Source organism: Gordionus sp. m RMFG-2023, chromosome 1, assembly GCF_954871325.1.
Source record: "Gordionus sp. m RMFG-2023 chromosome 1, tfGorSpeb1-WG-v2, whole genome shotgun sequence".
Taxonomy (NCBI): Eukaryota; Metazoa; Nematomorpha; class Gordioida; order Chordodea; family Parachordodidae; genus Gordionus; species Gordionus sp. m RMFG-2023.
The window spans coordinates 10,647,698-10,670,086 of NC_088775.1; the positions used below are offsets into that span (position 1 = coordinate 10,647,698).

Genomic DNA, 22,389 nt, shown 5'->3' on the forward strand with positions numbered 1-22,389 from the left:
AATAAATTATCTTGATCGCAAAATTCAATTAAAATAATTTTTTTTCTCCTTTCAACTGTGTCTTAATAATACAAATATAGTGTTATGAAAAAGGAAGAGTATATATAGGCTGTGTCCTGGTTCAATTTATTACTAAACAGCCTAAAGTAAAAGAAAACAAAACTAAAAAGCAAAAAAGTACGAAAAATAATTATACCACCAAATACTTAAAACAACCCAAAATACGGTGTCCTGGAGTATTTAAAAAAAGGAAGATAGTAAAGAAAAAACTAATAAGGAGAAGGAAATAAAATACATGGATGTGTGGGAAATTATTCGATGTATAAAATAAAACTTATTTATACTTAGAACAAATAATCGCAGAAGCATTGCCATAAGAAAAGGAGATTTCTTGGGCTGATCAGTCTCTTCACTAATCTTTTTTTTATTATAATAATTATTCCATAAATATCAGAGACCTGCAAGCTCGGCATCATGTTTTACTTTTTTTAAATATATACGGGCTAGGCCTAAAATTTTCCCTTTAAAAAAATACCCGGGTCGGGTCATATATTTTAAAACCAAATATTTTAAATCACCATTATTTGCTAATTAAAAATATATGTAAATATTGTAAAATTGTATTGCAATTGCTTATGAGCTTTGGTGTTTAGATCTCTAATATACATAAATCGACTTCTAAAGAACAATATTACAATATTATATAATATCACACACTTAATATTTTTACTCTACATCTTTAAAACGGGGCATCTCCCAAAGAAAACTATATCCATGATAGAGCACGTCAATCCCTATCCTAACTTTTTTTGTCCAGATAATTTTGTAATAAATGAAATTTAAAAAAATTAAATCCATAATATATATACTCTCTCTAGATGGATTTATAACATTATAATAAATTTATTATAGTATATTATATATATAACAAATAATTTATTTTTTTCAGAATCGATTATTTTTTATATCATATTCAGTGCTAAACCATTTTTTAGCCCCATCCAAGTTCACGATAGCCTGAAAGGACCTTCTTGGTTTGGAAATTATTTTTAATTCGGGGTAAAAGGCAAACTTTTTCTTAACTATTTCTGTAAGATCGTTTGTTCTCATTAATTTTCTTCTATAAACAAAGTGCTTGAACGCAAAGACGACGCTATATCTGGTCGCTGTGTATCTTCAGGAGACGTCTGTGTTTGGGCTTTTCTAAAAAAATATATATAGTCTTTTACAAGGAATAATCATTATAAATTATTAAAAATAAAAAATGATATTTTTTTTTATTAAGTGTTACAAAAATTTTAAATTTTGTTGAAAGATAATTTAATTAATTATGTGAACAGCAAATTAAACTCCATCTAGAGTTATAAAATAAAATATTTTTAATCCATTATAACTTCAAAAAAATAACTTTAATTCATGCATTCTTGACTATATTAATAAAATAGGGGGCAATCGATTTATTTATGTCATTATATGACATTTATAATAATTACTTAGAATGTTGATTTAGTCGCCTCTGTGCATTAATACAAATCACTTACACGCCAGTTTGATTTCTCATGTAAAATTTTATTTAAATAAGCGTGTCATCCGCTGATTTTTATCTAATGATGCTTCATAATATATTAGAATTATTCTTCAGTATAGGTAGAGCATTGTATGTGATTACATACATTTCAAAAAAAATACCTTATATGATAGAGGAAAGTTATGCATACATATTTCTATTCTAAGCAACTTTCTTCATATTTATAAATCTTTTGGTTAATTCTATCATTGAAAATGGCGACTAATTTATAATCTAAACCTTGTAGGCCCTTGCTCATATCAGGCCTATAAAAATATTGTTGCCAATCTTTCATTTATACATTGATATTTTTATAGAATTTACCTATTTATTAAACTATCTTTTAAAACTTGATAGTTTAGAAAGTCACGAAATTTAATCCTCATAGCAAATAAAATTTTGCTTTAATATCATAAGATTAATTTATTTTTTTTTGTAATTATATAATTTATATTTTATTTATAATTACGTATATACGACAATTTTAATTGTCAAATAGTGATCATAAATAATTTTAATATCATGATAATTCACGACAAAACGTAAAACTCTCTATTTTATTTTGCGGGGACAGTTATTATAAGGACCCTTCATTTTATTAATAAAAATTATGAATTTTTCATTTTGAATTTTGTATAATAATAAAAAAATGTCAATGGCCCCTGACAAAAAAAAAAATGAATAAAATTTTATTCAATAATCCCAGCCTAACTTAAAGCATATTTTATTTTGTATTCTACTTATATAATATCAATAGAAAATTAACCATTTAGATCTATATCATATATACCGCTATATTAGATTTATTTACGAATTTTAATTCGCTTTATTAAAATCTCTGTTAATTGCGCATTTTCTACAATTCTCTGCTCATTGTATTTCTACTCATACTATCAACCTTATAATCATGTAGTAGTGGAAGCACCGCATTCAGAAGATATTGATCAAAAAAATTTTTAACAGGCAAAAAAAGGGGAAAAATATCGTAGAGAATAATTGCCGCATCTCCATATATTTATTTTTTTTCAAATGTTAGAATAACATAAAAAATAGTGAAAATTTGATATAGTGCACTAATAGTCCTGAATATATAAATTCAATTTGTGCCAGAAATTTATTTTATGTGCGCTTTTATTGTGAAGACTAATTTTTTTTTTTAAAGAATATTCATAATTTGTTTTAATTATGTATTAATTATTAACAATAAAATTAAAAATTTTGTGTGTTTGCGAGTAGTTAAATTTGATCACCCCACAAAGGGGAATGTTGTTAAAAAGTCCGATTTTGGTCGATTATAAAAACGGGACGATTTTTAGCCAAAATAATATTATTGTAAGCCTGGAGATTTTGATCATAGATGGTAGAAAGGTTTTGACCTCTATTTGCCAAATTTTGAGGCTACATAATATTATTTTGGTCAAAATCTTAATCGGGCAGTTTACAAAAATTGACCTAAATCGTGCATTGCATTTTAACAACATTAAACCCCAGTCTTCCTTATTTATATTTTACTTTTAATCGTATCATATTCTAATCATTTTTTTGGTTGAAAGAAGAAAAAAAAATAACTAGCCCATAACTATCATGTTTAATTTAAGATATATAATCAGTTTGTCATTTTTTAAATACCAACTCCCAAAATAATATTTCTTAACGACCACATATTATACTTATACAATCAATGGATCATTATTTCTGAGATAATTGTTAAAAATAAAAAAATCATTTTTATTGTTTTAATCACATATTCAGTCTCAATCATTCAATAAAAAACTAAGTATAAATATGTCGCATTGTGTTTAATGATGTATTACTAGCTGGGTGATTCATTCATTAAATGCATTTAAAAGTGTCAAAAGGAGTAAGCTATAACACCATTTTGGGGTTTGTACGCCGATTAAATGTCATTAATATGCATTCATATGATAAATAAGACAATTAGTCGAGGTGCAAATCACACAATGGTCCACCGCTAACTCCTATATATAGTCATCATTAATTAATTACCAATCTAGTAGTATATATACATAATTGATTGGGATATGGAATCCATGGGGATTCGAAATCTCTCCCTTATTTTGAAATTCTATTTAAGCGGAACTGTATTGCAGCATATGTAGAGTTACCTACCTTATGAATTTCAGACAATTATTGCCATAAACTTTTGTGTATATACTTTATATATGAAAAATCAATATAAAATAAGACTATAACTTTAATTTAAAAGTAGATATAATACTTTAATACATTCAGGCAAAATCGGATTTTTTTAAAGTATATAATAATCAAAGACCTAGGCGGTCATAATTTTAAAAAAATTATTTTTTCTCCGGCCCATGTATTTTAAATTTATTTTTAAACCTACCCGATCCTGTTTTTAAAATTTTATCCTATAGTCATATCCGTGGCGGGTTTAATGGCTATATCCGGGTCGGGTTTACTGATTGTTCCCACCGGATTTAGGACCGAGTTTATGGGTTGAGTTTTCTAAAAATGTTTAATAAATCCATTTATTTGAAAAATACTATTAAAATAAAACATTTTAATATTTGCCAATAATACTGACTTCCTTTATATTTAAAAAAACAAAAATATATACATTTGGCTTTGGCAATTTATACTTTACAAACTATTAAGAAAACCCGAAACCATTCCACTAATAGGTTTTAATATATATTTTTCATGAATCATATATATACTTTTTAAAATGGTAAATGCATTTAATCTAGCAAACTTCTTTCCTTTATAGTTTTGATAAGTTAATTGTAATATGATTTTTCCTATTCAATATTTCCTAGAATCGTTATATTTAGCAAGAGAAAATTGATAATATTTTCTATCCATTCGTTTTAATCTAGCATAATATATTTTTATGCCTAAGGAGGATTTTATGAAAGTTAATTACATAAATTTTCTTAATTTATTCTTTAGCAATTGATCAGCAATGATGTGCGAAAAAGTCGGTGTCCTGTTGTCATATAATATTTTTTAATTTTTAATTAAAAAAGAAAAATTAACTAACACATAAACACAAAAAACAGTTTTTTTTCTGGTAATTTTTTCGGTGATTCTTTTAAGGACTTTATTATAGACATAGAATTTGTGTACTGTGTATCCCTTAATAATTAGCAAAGTAATTAAACCTTAGGGAAATCTATTTCATTTAGGATACAATGAAAGTTATAAAATATCTTTTTTACAAAAAAAATATAATATGAAACATAAGGGAGTAGAAAGGTGATCCCCCTGATAAATTGCAAAGTTTCTTAAATATCATTAAAATTAAAATTAAAATTAAAATTTTTGTTTTAGGAAAAAAAAAACATAAGAAAACTATAATAGTGACGGAAGAAACCAATATTGTAGGTGATAAAAAATAACTGGTTATATTTTAGGGGGAAAAGTAACGTCATTCATTAATATTGCTGATTAGTAACGAGTAAAGTAACTGTTTCATTTTTTGAGTAAACGTTAGAATATAAAAGAACCAAGTGAAGATTTTTTTAAAATTTAATTAAATCAGAGACCTGCAGAGGTATCGATTGCACTGTCTGTCCCGGATTTGGAAAAAATATTTATTGGCCTGACCCAGACCCGACCCTGATTTTATAATTTTCGGCCCGGCACAGCCCAGGTCGAGTATCTAAAAATGTTTAGCCCAGGCCCGAGTTTATTTTAAAAAAAAATTCACGGGGCTTTGGGCCTGGCCTGTAGGTCTCTGAATTAGTTTTAGCCAAGTTTTCAGATAAAAATATTATAATATAGATATTATATATTGAAACAACTTAAAATTTTTATTTTATAGCACTAATATTATATCAAGAATAGTGCCCTAGCCAAGGTGGATATAAGGCCCGCTATTATAATATGAGGGAAGGCACCCTCCTCAGAAACCTGACCACACTTATGATTTAATAGATAAATGCTATTGGTTAGTTCTCACTACCCTCTCTTACAATAATTACAAATTAAGCGTTAAAAAACGTACTAACGTAACCTTGTTTAAATTGAGGCGATACTGAGAATAAAAATGAATCACAAACTTATTTATGATTTTTTTAAATATGCTCTTTGCAACAACGATATCATTGCGCCAAATTTGAACGATATCATTTAAAATTTATTATTTACGATTCAAAGCAGCATCAAAATCACGCAATTTGATATCACTATTATATTACTATCGGTTTTTGTGTTTTATTATTATTATATAAAATAGTTAATTTGAAATATTATATGACTGATAATAAGAAAAATAATTGATTTGGGCGTGTGCAAAGTTCACCACAGCTGTGAATGGCAAATTTAAAAATGTTTTTTGGTTCATTGCACAAAAATGAGCAAAATTATATCATATTAGTAAGAACTATTACCACAGATGTGGCTCAATTTTAGGTTTTATATGTGTTTTTCTTTGAAATAATAATGCATTTTACGTTATGGCAATTAGGAATTAACTTCCACAAAGTTTTTAAAATCAATTTAAAGAGAAATATTTTTATACTTATTTATTATCATTGCTACCGGATCCATTTTAATAAGGTCGTCAGTCAGACTACCAATCTCTTATGCAGAATATTTAATAATTTAATTAACGGTTATAATTTGTTAACAGAAAGAAAATAATTTTTACATTATACAAATAGAAATAATAAAACGAAAAGTATAAAGTTTAAAGGCCATGTCACTGGTTAGTCTTATTTTTGAAATTTTTCTGTTTAGTGGCTATAGCAATTTTGAACTAGGACACCCCATCTTGGGTTGTTTTAAGTTTGTACACATAAGGATGTGTCAGAAACCATTTTAAAAGAATTTGAAAAGTTTCAAAACTTTGGCAAAAATTTTAAAATTTAATGAAATTGTATGTTAAATATTTGAAATTTTCAATAATTATGTTTTGGACACGTTTCTATTTTTTTATATTTAAAATAGCTTATTTTCATTAAAATTTCGAATGTTTGTGGATTCAACTTTTTGATGTTTCGGACACTGCCTAAATATATATTATTTGTTATTTATTAATTTATTTATTGTGTATATCTTAACACGTCAATATGTTTTTCCGGCATACGGCAATATGTTATTTTTTTAACCTTAAATCATTTTTTGAGCACCTTTTTAAAATTTAAAAGTCTGATTTTACCCTATATGTCGTCATGTTTGGAAAGCTTACCCGATGAATTTCAGACAATTTTCCATGAAGTTCTAATTAATATAATTTATATTAAATTTTCCAAATATTTTTTATATAAATAAATGACTCAAAGGTTAACAGCAAAATTGTCTACAATTCATAAGATAGGTATTCCAAACATGATAGAATATATTTCCGGTAAAATCCAATTTTTAAATATAATAAAACGCGCTCAAAAAATTATCTAAAGTTGTAAAAATAACACGTTGTCGGAAAAAACACATTGACGCTAACATATATACAAATAAAACAAAGATACGTTGTTACTTATATATAAATCTGTCTTTTTTAGGTTGTTTAGAGGAAGCTATATAGACGGCTAAACAGACAATTGTTAAAAAATAATATCAAATACATAGCCTAAATATTTAAAAGGTGTTAATTAATTTAATGTATATCAGAGACCTGGATAATTTTTCTAAATGTACCCGGGCCGGGCCAGGTCTAAAATATAAAAAAAAATTAAAATAAGGGCCCGGGTATAGTGTACATCTCTCTTTTTTATTAGCTTCACATAAAAAATTAAATGAAAAACACTTCACAAAAAATAATGTATACATAAAAAGAAAAATATATTAATTATATTTACCTCTGCTAAAATTATTTATGCTAAGAAAAACAGAAGAAGGAACACAAAATAAGCATGAATAAATAAAAATATAAGTATGTAAAGTAAATGCAACAGTTTTGTTACTAACATTTATAGAACCTGTCAAGAGAAGAGCTGGAAAATTCTCACCCTGACAAATTTGGAAGTGTTTGTAAACATCATTGCTAATAAAAACTATCCCCTTATACGAATACCTTGTGTGCCGATAAAAAAAATGGACAGTGGCAGAGTTGTGACTTTAAAACTATATGCGATCGCTAGCGTACCGATTTTCGCGTAGCCGTATATATCGACAGTGGCGCTGCGGCACTTTAAATATTCTTAACTTAATTATTTTTTTGTATGACCACTAAAAAAAATATAATTTATTTCAAACAACTTTTAGCAAATAAAATTGATTACATATCAATTATACAGATAAAATTTATTTAAAACAAATATAGTAGGGAAGAATATTATAATATTTAAAATTATATATAATATAATTCATATTAGAGAAGAAAAAAATATCATATTCATTTACTTCTAATATTTTCTATATAATTTCAAAACCATTTTATCGAAAAATTATTTATACACTCAGGCCGAGCCGAAAATTTTATCTATAAAAAATCCAGGCCAAGGCCAATTTTTTTTTACAAATACGGGCCGGGCCATGCAATTGGTACCTCTGCAGGTCTTCGATATTTATAAATATCAAATAACCCGAAGAAGAAAACCCGGGTTTTTGGGAAAAAAATCTGAACCAGAACCTGAACCCCGTTTATAAAATTTTCAAAACCCCCCAAACCGAATCCGAGAATTTTATTTGAACCTGGGTTCAACCGGGTTCAGTATATTGTTTAAATTAATATAAGATATTTGTATAATTGTAAATACAAATATTAATAATTTACACATTTTATTCCCAATTAAGTGAAGTGAATAAATTTTAAACAACTTAATTCTTTTACTCCATTTTAAAATTTATTCTCAAAGATTCCTATTGGATTGTTAATAAATTTTAAACAGTTAAATTCATTTACGCCATTTATTTTTAATTTTTAACTTATTCTCAAAAATTATTAATTAGAGGAAATTGAAAGTGAACAAGTCAAAGTAAAAATTATTATATTGGATATTGTTAATTTAAAGAAATACGTCTAAATAAATTTTTTAAAATTTAAACATGACTATGTGTATTTTTAACTATATTTTGCCAATAAATAAAATAAAAAATTTATTTTTTATACAAAATTTATGTCTAGTTTTTTTTAATTATGATTTAAATATAGAATATTTTTTTTATATCAACTCAAAAATTCTTAAACCCGAGATGAACCCAGAACCAAACTGGGTTCAATATTTCCCTGAACCGAACCCGAGCCGAACCTACCTATTTTTTTATCTTAAACCGAACCCGAACCCAGGTAAAAATTTTGCCGGATTCGCATATCTTAAATAAGCTCACGAGACTTTATGCTAAGAAGAAAGCAAAATGTGCGACTTTTAATTTCAGAATTCATTGATTTATAAAAGGGATTTCTGGTTTTATAAATTTCCTCGAATTAAACCGGGCAATAAAAAGTACAATATCAGTCAGGGAGGAGGGACAAATAACATAATTTAACTAGAATATCCTCATAAATCGCGTTAATTTCTTCACTTTTTTTGCGGTCAATCTAAAAAATATTTTTGATTGTTAGCCAAAAAAAAAGAATATATATTATTAATTATAAATTAAATTGATTATAAATCGTGATGTGAATAATAATAATAAAAAAATCGTGAAATTAGAGAAATTAAAAAAATATAATTTAAAAAAAATTGAGAATAAGGAATTAAAAAAAATAATAATTCTTGATTGATCATATAAAATCTGAGGTCAAACTTCACTCTCATTTACCATTCAATTTTCTTATAATTGTCCATGATCGCAAGCTAGAGAGTTTGTAAAAAAAATTTCTAAAAGGTTACATCATATTCTACTTTTAAATATGAAAATATCCCACATTGAACCAACTCCACTAATTCATAATATTTCAAAAATCAAAATATTTTTTTATATATTATTATACCAAAAAATCCCAATTTGTTCAAATTAATTAAATGAAATTTAAATTAGTAAATCTCCTGCAATTAAAAAAAATATTAAATAATATATATGTTTAAAAAAAATCATTAATGATCTGCATCGGGCCTAATTTTTGAAGCCATAACCCAGTCCAAAATTTTTTACTGAAAAAACTTGTCCGTTTATTTATCCCCAAAATCCAACCTGAAAAAATTATTTGCCCCCCCTAAGATTTATTTAAACATAAATTAATTTTTTTAAAAATATTCTTTTACAAATTTCGATCTAATTGAGTTTTGATGTTTTACAAACAAATGAAAATATATTGGCGCCTTGTTTTTGGTAAAAATTTTAAAATACAGTCAAATCAAGTCTAATTTGGGCACAGTTGAAATCAAGATTTTTGCTCGACCTAGGCAGTTCCCAATTTATCAAAACTTTTTACTTTTTTTTAAAAAAATAAACACATTTTACTATCTGTTATATTCATAGTTTATCAAAAAGTGAGATGTTGAACCATTTCAAATAATTTTTTATTTTTTATTAAGTATACATAAACTTATTGATTATAAAATGGTTGCACTTATTTTTGAAACTTATTTCTGTTTAGCCGATTTTAAACTAAGATATACTCTTTAGAAATAGGATGAGCCAGAACACGATCCTATGATTTTTCTTTCGCAAATTTTTCATGAGTCAAGCTAGGCTTATTCAAAAACAAATATGAATCGAATAATAAATTATTCGTATTCTATTATTTTGAACAAGTCAAATAGTTCGCTAATCGTAGTCGTACGAATAGTAAAATATATATTATTTTACTCGATTCAAAGGCCGGTTTGGGGTTTACTCGCGCAAAATGTCTTCATGGAGCAAGCTGGACAGAACATTATGGACGTTCCAGGTCAGAAATCTGGTATAGAAATATTAAACCAGTGCCGTACACTAATCTCTAATTTATTAATATAAAAATTAAATTTTTAAAAAATTAAAAAATTCGTTAATTTTTATCGACTAATTAAAAAATTTTTTTTAATTAACTTCTTTAAATTCATAGAAAAAATTAAATTTATTGATTATAACCAGGTATCTAAAACGAAACCAAAACCACTTAAAAATTTGTCAGTGTGAACCTGTTAGGACTTTCTGATATCCTAATTATTTTAAATGATATTTTGGTGTATTGCTAGTTGACGTCGCCAGTTACCCAATAGATATGTTCTTAACCATTAAATTTATTCTTTCTCCTTATATAATGTATTATTTAACAGAGGATATTCTTGATAAATATTTTAAATGTATATGTCTCAATAGTATAAATTTTTAGGGAAAATATATTATAGATTGATAAATACTATTTATTTGTTAGAATTAGCAAAGTATAATATATTTGTACGTGTAATTAGAGGTCTGCACGGGGTTGGCCAAAGCCAACCCGAGGCGGCTCATTGAAAAATTTTCCCCCGGGTTCTTTGAACGGGTTGTAAGATGTGTTCCACCCAAAGCCTGACCCGACCCAAAAAATAAATATTAAATATACAAATATCCTTAATAATACTAATATTTTTTGTTTAACAAAAATGTCAATTAGAAGAATAACTGATATTGATATGTATTATTAATATGTTCATTATTATATTTTTTAGACTCTATACTAGAGGTCTGCATTAGGCGGGTTTTTGGACCAAAAGCCCGCCCATCCAATGTTTTAAAAAATTTAACCCGCCTGCCTGCCCATTTGTCTAACTCCTTACCTGCCCGCCGGCCCATTAGTCTAAAATTTTTTACCTGCCTTCCCATTATTTATAAAAAATTTTAACCCAAGCCCGCTTATAAAATTTAATTATCATCATTCTTTCATTTTTTTACTAATAAAAATATTTCATTACTCCTCTACAAAAAGTTTATAATTTAGGAAATTAATATAAGTATAAAAATAATCAATGTAAATTATGGACAATTTATTTGATCAAATTGAATATTTATGAAAAAAATATAAATGTAAAATTAATATTATATGTAATTATAATGCAAAAATAATAATTACTAAAATAAAATAATACAATGCAGATTGCAAACCCAAAAAAAGGAAATTTTAAGAGAAAAGTTTTGTTACATTCCCATAAAAGGAAATTTTTAATAGACAAAAATGTTTATTTATTCTAAGAAAAAAGTTTTATTGTTTGTGTTTATTACATAATATAGTTAGGTAAATGTTCACCACTTAAAAAATGGATAGGTACAATAAAAAAAGAAATATAGTTATTATAGTTCATTTAAACAATTATTTTTTTAGTTTGTTTTTGAACAAAAATTTTAAATTTCCTTAACCCGCCCGCCCATTGTTCAAATTACTTAATCCGCCCGCCCAGCCCGCCCATAGTTTCAAATTTTTTAACCCGCCCGCCCGCCTACCCCTTTTCGAAAAATTTTTTGGGCGGGACCTCTACTCTATACAAACAATTATATCATGCAAATAATTTTTTATATAATCACAATAATTTTTAAATTCGATTGTATTTTAACTTAAAATTTGGACTATGAAGATTTTGAAAAAAATTGCGCTAATTAATTTTAATTGTTTCTCAGATAGACCTCCTTGTCCCTTCTAATATACATGACTCTTCTTAGGTCTGAGTTATTAAAATACCAAAAATATTCTGGTGATAACCACTTTGTCCTCATCGTAGCTACATCATCTTGCTACTTTGGGCAAGCTGCTTTTTTAAATTTAATATTTATGTTCTTTTTTTGAAATATTTTTCATGTTTTATTTTAATATGATTTATATGTAAATTTTTAATATATATTTTTTTAAAACAAAAAAAATGATAATTAATATTTAAACTCAAATTATAAATTTTTTTTAATCGGGTTTGGGTCGTGTTGGATCTAAAAATGTGTTCTCGAGTTGGACTTGGACAAAAAAAATTTTTAAATTTCGAGCTCGGGCTCTAGTCGGGCTCGGGTTGCGAAAAAATAACTTTGCAAACCATTATCTTGCAATAATAATAATAAAAAAAGTAAATTTTATGTATAGGGTTTTAATTATAAAATTTAAAAAAATATACTTCTTACTATCCCTAATTGTAATAAGTTTTGCTAAAAGGTTCTAACAGGTATAGTTCTAACCAAACGTTTTTATTATTTTTTACAATAAAATGAATCATTATTTTTATCTGAACTTATACCTGAACCAATATGCATTGCGGTTCGGATTTCAATTTAAAATCACAGTTAACGCGAATTAGTGGCGAGGTATAACATAACAAAAATACCTTAAAGAAATGTAAAAATAACAAAGGAAACGTCGAATTGGAGCCCTATTTAAAATTAATAATAAATTTTCAGCACATTTAAAATTTAGACTTGGCAACACTCATAACCCGATTAAGCATATTTATCTGATAAAATTATCAATTTGTATAATATTATAAAAAATAAATTTTAAATCAAATTCATTTTATTTATCTTAAAAAATTATTAAAAATAATAAACCAATTTATAAAATCCATAATAATTAGAACTGGGAAAAACAAATTAAATCCCAAAATATAATTTATTTAAATTTTATCATATTAATTACTCAATGACGACTAAACCGTCTTTAGAAAGCTGAGCCATGTAATAATGCTACATTGTACTTTCTTAAGGTCGGCCTAGCTCGGCCCAGGGCAAAATGATTTTCAGGCCGGTCGAATTTGAAATGTTCTTAAGGCTTATAATTAAACAATAATATGTCGTTTTTCTTCATAAAAAATCATTATGGGCCGAACTTGACAACTTGTCTAAAATTATTTTATCCACCTGAACGGATAAAATTTACCACATCGCGTCGGGCATCGGACAGGACCGTCCACATATAGCTAGGTAAAAATACAATTTTTTCTTATCAAATTGTTATTGTAGCAATTCTATAAATTTATTAGTTATTTTTTTAAAAAATTATAAAACTTTGGATAACAACTTTTTATATATAATTTGTTCATAAATTTTTAATTTGATAGGACGTGATGTTTTTTTTTTAAATAAAGCTTTTTTAGATAATAAAAGTCATTATGATAAATTGAATAGAATATAAGGATTAGTTATAAAAACATTTTTTTTTGCTCTTCTTCTATAGGTTAATATAATATCCATTAATTATATAATCATTTGCCGAAATTACATCAACTATTGTAAAAAATGGAAGTAATCTATGTTTATGGCTAAAAAAAAAACTAAATACAGTAATTCCATATTCATATTTAAATTATAATATACATTTATATAATACAATATAATAAGGACGGACTCTTCGAATAAAATACCACACTATTTTTGAACAAAAAAATCGATATTTTTAATGTGAATTATTACTTTATTTAAATTGGCAAAATATATTATAATTATCAATTGCCATAATATTCCGTAGCACACAAAAATTTTGATTAAATTGAAAATTATTTTAATTTCTTTCTCCCTAGAGCCTAGATGAGAAAGTATATTTGTAAAAGTTTGTTTTATTATCTCCTTATATTTATAGGTCACCATCCTATTTTTGTTTCGGACAGAAATCTAAAGATTGAACTAAACAGCAATCCTTAAAATGACAGGTTGGTCATCCGTGTCCTGGTCGTCTATTTTTAGTCTAAGACCGATAAGACTGAACCGATACACTTCTTTATATAAAATATTTAAGTTTGAGAAAAAAAAAATTAGGATATTGTTACATCACAACATTATAATAAAAAAAAAACAGATATATATACACTTGTTAAATTAGAAATATCTACTATTTATATAGAATTTTATTTCATAATCTCTTGATCAAAATAATACGATCGAGATTACATGTAAACGTATACGTAATAAAAGTTACTATAATATATTTCAATCAGAGATCTGCAGGCCAGGCTGGTAGGATTCTAAAGAAATGAAATAAAGGGAAGCCTAAAAAATCAAATTATATTTTCGAATTTTAACCTTCATTCCCTTTATATATTAATTTCAATTTCAATTGTTTTAAAAAAAAATGATTCAACCAAAAATATTTAAAAACCCCGAAATCCTGATCCATAAAAACAACTAAGTGAAAAAAAAAACCTAACTAAAAAGAATACATTTAAATAAAATTAAGATCGAGCCGAGTTGGGAGCTGGAATATTTTCTTAGATTAAAACCCCGAAGGGGAAGGCAAAATGGGAACTCGGCAGGTCCCCGATTTTATTGAAATAAAATATATAATGATAAATAAAAAAAAAATAACGAAATAACCTTGCGCCTGCGTATTAAGATCAATTTTTCGATAATAATTATTTTGAATCTAATAGAGGTCTGAATTGGACGGATTTTATCAAACGCCTGCCCATTAACCTAAAATAAATTTAACCTGCTCGCCCGTCCTTGTTTTCCTTTAAATTTATCCATCTGCCAATTATCTACAAATTAATAGCAGACTTCTAGAATCTACTATTTCCCCCCCTTCAATAAATTAATACTTATATTCTTTTTTCATTTTATTTTTTATCAGAGTATAATTTTCCACGTAACAAGACATCCTGATAAACCGGACTTCACGCAATGCGTAACTTTTTATTTCTTCGCGAACAAAACGCGGGAGTTGACTTACAATATATTTTGTATGGTGGCCATGTACGGAGGTCCGCTACTTATCATTTTCGTGCTGTACATGCGTGTGTTATATAGGATGCATCAATCTACTCGCGCGTTGGGAACAAAAGGTTATATATATATATTATTTTTAATTTTTTTTAGCTAATAATGGCGATTTAAAATATTAGGTTTTAAAATATACAGGGTCAGGATAATATTATTTTTTAAAAAAATTTTAGGCCCTGCCCGGACCAGGTATATACAGTGTTGTGATGATTTAATGTAACATATTGACGATTTAATTTAAACACATGCATATATAATTATTTTCTTTTGTAGTACATTTGTAAAGATTATAATTATATATGCATGTGTTTAAATTAAATCGTCAATATGAAAAAACTGCAATTTAATAAAGCATTTATCAATTAATTTTTTTTTGTATATATAAAAAAAAAATAGATAAAAATTCATCGATTAGTATGAAAATAAAAACATTACCTCATTCTATGCCTCGACGCGAATCCAAAATATTGATAAAAATTGAACATTCTACTCTAAAGAACGGAAAAAATATTAAAGTCATAAATAAGGATATGAATTGTGGCAATGTACAAACTCAAAATTTTAATGGTAGATTTAGAAAATTGACAAAAAAATACATGGACCACTCGAATAATAAATCTTCACAAAGCAATTCTCCCGCTTCAACTATGACGCGCCATTTCGATTTTAGCATCATAAAACGGGCTCAAAACAAAAACTTAAAATTGACAATTTACATTATTATAGCCTTCGTGTTTTGCTGGACACCATTTTACACTATGGCCATGCTTTTTTGGTATTATTTATAACTTATAATATTTTGCCAAATTAATGTTTGAATTAGGTGTTTTGTCGTAATTGAAATTTCTGCTATATGAAAATGTATAAATATAGTTATTCCCTTATCCTGCATTCACAATTAGTGCGAATTCTCTACGAATTATACAAAAATATAGTAAATTTTGCATACTTAATTGCGAATTCTCACATATTTTGTATAACTTCACCGCAAATTCGCGTAACTGTGAATGCAGCATTATATGTTAGATTTATTACGTGTGTTGTTAAAAGGATTAAATCAAGATTATTTAACAAAAAAATTAACTTAAGGTATGAGATTTTTTCTAAAGGATGGCAAAAAAGTTCGACCCTAGTTTGGCAAAATCTTAACGCTTAAATAATTTTATTTTTTTGGACGAAAATTTAGAGCTAGTTAAATTCATGATATCACACATTGGAATTTATTTTGTTTGCCATTTTAGCTTATTTGTATTTCTGATTAAAATAAATATAGTTAATAAAATATTATTATTTGACTGATAACAAGATGTATCACTATTATATAGGTTCGATCCAGAGAAAGCATCGAAAACGAATATCTATATCCAAGAAGCCCTTTTTCTATTCGCCGTATCGAATAGCTGCATTAATCCGCTAATCTATGGACGATTCGTATTTATAACGCTGAAAAGAAGTAAAAAGAAGACCGGAAAAGGGGCGGAAAAATATAATCACGGTGATCGCTTGAACCTTTACACCAATGAAAAATATAATCGACCCTATAACATTCACAATTGTAGTATGATGGTTAATAGGGAAAGCTCTATGCTAAGCGTGAAACCTATGAGATGTGGTGAAATGCATCAAAGATGCAATACTATACACGAAAAGGGTTCTTCTCATTTTAACGAAATAAATAGCGACGTAGAAGGAGCACCAAAGTTTCAAAAAGATAATATTATATACCAGACCTATCCACTCAAATCCCCACGCCTAGAAGCGGTGTCCTATAATAGTTTGATGGGAAACGGAGAAATTGATAGAAATTTGGTAAACCCTTATTACTTGTCGCAAATGGAAAGCGATAAAATTATGACTACAAAGAAAAATTCTGATTCGTTTCAACCGGTAAAGGTATTTAATAATAATTTGTGTGCTAGATTATTTGCCGGGAGATCACGTTTTAACGACAAATCGAATCAAACCAAAAAGTTCTTTAAATCAAGCCAGATCAACATATTTAAACTCATAGCTGATCATAAATCTAACCGGAAATCGGGCATCCCTGACACACATAAACTTTTTAGACACAATAAGCCGTATCGAAACATCTTGCTCAGACACTCAAAGAAGAAATGTTTTAATTCTAACTATAAATTTGGCGATATCAATTTAACAAAATCGTTGAGCAATAAATGCTTATACGTGACGAAGGATCCAAATTATTCTAAATACATCTCATGCATAAAATCAGCTGTTCATGGCGACAAACTGAAATTATTGTGAGCCATTGTTTGGTTTCGTGTTTTTCAAAATGATCTATATACTATAATTTTATACTATATAAAATAACATTTATATTTATAATATAATTATATATTGTATAAGATAATGAATAAAATGAATTTTTAAATTTTATCAGATAAAAAAAAATTAATATTAATGATGTTAGGCTGTTGTTCGTTATTCATTAATTCAAAGAAAATTCTAATTTATATTCTAAGTGTGCTTCATGTAATCACCCTTACCTATTATAAATTTTAAATTATGAATCACAGGCAGAAAGACCCTGGACAAATATACCTGGTTCAAAAAGACACCGGACCATAATATACCAATTTTGAAAAAAAATGAAACGATTATAAAAGGGTGTGAATATTTTTAAAATTACCTCTTTTATAAGTATATATTTATACAAATTTCTAAAATTGGGATATTTTTGTCATCTAATCAGTATATATAAATTTTTTTCAGTGTCTTTTTGTCCGAATTACCTTTGTTCGGGTTTTCTTGTTCAAGACATTTCTGCCCATGAATAGTGGGGTCTAAAAGAATACAACTAGCCCTTTTGTAATTTTTGAAGGTTTTATTTAAAAGATTTTATAAAAATTTGTTAAAATTATATCGAGACGGTAATGAAAAGACAAAGTAGTGTTTGCAACGGTCCGGTTCGGTTCGGTCTTATCAGACTTTTCTATGGGACGGTCCCGTCCAACAACAAGGTCCCACGGTCCGGTCCGACCGAAGACCGATTAAAGAATATAAAAGTTTACTATAAATTGCTTTATAGTTAATGTGTATGTACATGAACATATAAAATATTGCCTAACACTTTATAATATCTAATTCATCGTTTACTTTTTATATTCTTCCGTTTCATTAAATCTTTTTATATTCTTCCGTTTCATTCAATTAAATTTAATCGCCTTCAAGTATTTTAATTTAGTAGGGTAGGTAGTATTATATTTTATTTTTAGAAATGGATATTGAAATCATAGAAGTTGATACTACTAGTACTATTGAAATGCCACACTCTTCAAGGGGTGAAAGAAGAGAATAGCCAGGGATAGGCTCATGGGAACTGGGTCATCAGAGGAGATAGCTCAGATAGAGGATATAACTGAAATTCAATGTTATTTATCTGATATTTTATGTCCTGTTAATTCCAATATACTAGATTGGTGGGAAGGGAATCAATATCGATTTCCAGTTCTATCAAAAATAGCAATGGACTATCTCCCCCAGCAGGCTACATCAGTAGCATGTGAAAGGATATTTTCTAAAGCTAATGATAAAATAACTAAAAAACGCAATAGAATGAATCCAAAGATGGTTCAATCTATGATGGCACTTGAATCATGGATAAAAAATGGAATCATTTTTAATTTTTTAGAAGATAATTAAATTATTTATATACAATTTATTTTATAACCAAATATATATCAAAAAAATTAATTAATTATGTAAATCATATTCATATTGATATAATTTATATTAAATAAATTTGTATTTTAATATTCTTTTGATTAGGCATTTGTGTATAATATAATAAAAATGAATTGATGATATAATTGAAATATTAATAGGGTAGTTTAACTATTCATTTTTAATAAATTTAAATGCAGAATAAAACTTTTGTAGCTTTATAAAAAATTTTTTTTAGGTGGGACCGGACCGCCTGGACCAGACCGACGGTCCCACCGTCCGGTCTCATTTGACTTAACGGTCCATCGGTCCGGTCCCATTTTAGAAAAAAAGACCGGATCGGACCGTTGCAAACACTAGACAAATTAATAGAAAATATAATATTGTTTTTAAAGAATTTATGGAATTTAATATCCACAAAATTTATGAGATAATAAATACTAAAATTTGACAAAAAAAATAATTCAAGTCTTTCAATTATTTATTCTTTCAAAAACGTGGTAGATGGGTTCCATTAAAAATATTAGAAATTTTTTATTATTAAACACCTTTTATTTACTACCCTCCTAAATCAAACTATAATTTTGTAAAATTAAAAATGTTGTCAAAAGAGCATCTTATACTGATAAAATTATATAACGAATGAAAATTGAAAGGCACCAAATTTCATTCCTAAATTTCCTATAAAAAATTTGACGCATGTTGTATAACAAACTTTAAAACCACTTCCAACTACATAATTTGTTTTCCAAAAAAGGCCCCTGTTCTAAGTCTACCGTATTATCAAGTATGGAATGAATTGAAAACTTTTGTTTGAATTTTTAGAAAAACGTGTGAGAAAAAGTCATGAAATATGGCCCTTAATTTCGTAGTTGGCATAAAAATAGGCTACAAACTTTTAGATCTTTAGACAAATCTGAAAGAATAATTTGTGAACTATGGCTCTCAATTTCGCAGAAATCAAGTTAGCGTTCGATCAGTGAAAGATAAGATTGCTAGTGTATGCATGATAAAGAATTGATACGACAGGGCAAGTGGGCAAAGTATCCGCTAGGCCGGCACAAAATAAAAATTTTGGAGGCCGATTGTCCACCCTTTATAGGGGCACTCTTAAATTTTTTATTTATTGAAACTCCAGTTAAATTAAACTCATAGCATTTTTTTTATAGGGTTTAGATCGGTTATCATTAAAAATTATGTATAAGGAAATTTTTATTTAAAATTTGAGGCTTGTTTAGTAAATTGAAAGGATTACTGGCTTTTATTAATTATTTAGTCACAGATTCCACGCAAAAATATCTTATTAACATAATAGATTAATATAGAAACTCCTTTTCTTCAACTACTATATATAAAGTATTATTCTTCAAAAAAAACTTGTATTTTCACTTTCGATAACATTTTAAAAATAAAATAATATAAAATAGGATTAAAAATAAAAGATGTTAATTTTTTTTCTAATTCAGGTCATAAATTTTATATTTAAATAAATGTGGATCTACATTTTATAATTCAATTTATAATAAAAAAAAAGTATTTGTATTCACCTGAAAATCGTGAAATCGTAATAAATACAAAATATTTTTTATTTTTAGGATTTAAACAAATGCTATATACTTTATAAAATAAAAAAAGTATTTGTATTTAAAATACAAGTACATGCGTTACTGCCCAATTATGAATGGAATTTAAACTATGAATCTAAATTGAATTTAAAAATCTGCTCGTTTATTTACGAAACTTATTATTATATGTGCGACAAAAATAATTATTTTGTATTCTATATATTTTAATTTAAATAAGATTCATATAGAATATTGTATCTTTCATTTTCTGAGATACAGATATTTTATTATATTTTGCTCAATAAAGTTCAATTTTCCCTTTTAAAAAAATTTCCGTGGAGTGCAAGAGTCTGATTTGGGTCTTCTAAAAACGGCTCTATTAACATTTTAGATAATATTATGCAAGCCTGAAGATTTTGCTCATAGATGGCAGGAAGGTTTGAACCTCTATTTACCAAATCTCGAGGCTTGCATAATATTGCCTAAAATCTTAATCAGGCCGTTTTTAAAAAATAGACTCAAATCAGGCTTTATAACACCTTACTGTGGATTCCCATATTAATTTTGTTGTTTTTTATCTTTCCTATTTTAAATTAAGAATATGTATCTAGTTTCCTTATCTTATGGATTTGTCCAGGGGTGTGTTGTGAGGGGCTAAACCCCTTTCAATGTTTTCATATTTGTTCAAAAATTTAAATCCCTCTCTCCTTATTATTGTTATAAAAATTAAATTAAAATTTTTTTTATTTTTTTTTACAACCACATAAAAGATAGAGAAGCAAAATGTTTTATTTTCCAATATTTCTTTAAGAATTTTATTATAGAGTGGTTCACCACCAACTAGTAATTATGATGAAAAGTTGCATTTTTAACAGGTTTTGATTCAACTCTAAAAAGGCTAAATGGAATTTTAAGCCAAAACTCTCGGCCCCGACCGAGGTTTAAACTTATAGGATGGCTCAATCTGAAATAAAACATATTCATGCCTCAAGGTTGTTCAAATTTTATAGATTATTTTAGGATTTCGTCGATTAAACAACATTACAGGCAAGAAATAGTCCAATTTTAACAAAATCTTTTAAAAGTTTAAATAAAATTTTCAAATAGGTAAGTTGTTAGATGGTAGGATAAATTAATTTACTTAAAAGAAATAATATTGGTATATTTTTTTATCAGGTTCTTCAGTGTCCTTTTGCCAATTAACTATTTTTTTTATTTATGGACTAACATTTATATAAAAAAAAGGACTACATGACAGAGATTCATTGTAGGCAAACCACCTCCAAAAATTCCTTTACTCCTAAAATATTCTAGTTAAATTCTTGGCTATTTGATTATTTAAGCCAGAAATAACAAATAATCCTTAGTTGGTGATAATTATCTAGATGTTACTAACAGTAATCTAAATATTAGACACGACATATAACTTCAAATTGTCTGTTTGAAGATAAATATCAATGTTCCTCAATTTAGAACTACTTTAACAACACAATAAATAAATCCAAAACTAGTAAATACAGTCCTGTATGATGGATAGTTTTTAAAACGAGAAAATTACTTGAATAAATTTTAAAAAGATACTTTTTTTAGAAACTCTATCTGATATATTCAAAAAGGAATTTGCCTAAGAACCTTTATTTGATTGGGTAAAAAACAAATAAAAAGATTTAAATTAAATGCTAATGGGCTTCGACAATATATCGATGAATAAATTCGTAATGAAAAATATAGAAAGTTCCTAAACTGTGTGGATATTTTTTCCGACTGTCGTGAAAAGGACTTTTATCATATGATTTTGTTTATGGCAGGTAAACGAATGAGTTTATGAATAAATAATTTTTTAGTTAATAAATTTGACCTTGGATATCGGAATATACCCATGTGTCAAAATATGGAAAGGAATCATCACGGGCGAATGAAATCTTTTTAAAAAAAAATACAACCCTAAGAAAACGTAGAAATGACAGATTTATGGGAAATTTTTAAATTCATATATGTATTTTAATTTGTAAGATTCGGTGATATTAAATTATATTCTTCTTAAAACATAAAGTG

General features: G+C 26.8%; 1 protein-coding gene across 1 annotated transcript in view; it reads left to right on the plus strand.

The window, feature by feature from the left end:
• Positions 1–17,407, plus strand: part of LOC135931065 (uncharacterized) — a 32,658-nt gene extending 15,251 nt beyond the window's left edge. The window contains exons 2-4 of the mRNA XM_065467929.1: positions 14,937–15,147; positions 15,482–15,860; positions 16,411–17,407. Coding sequence (XP_065324001.1) covers positions 14,937–15,147; positions 15,482–15,860; positions 16,411–17,350 — 1,530 coding nt within the window. The 3' untranslated portion in view covers positions 17,351–17,407. The remainder of the gene's footprint in view (positions 1–14,936; positions 15,148–15,481; positions 15,861–16,410) is intronic.
• The last annotated feature ends 4,982 nt before the right edge of the window (positions 17,408–22,389 follow it).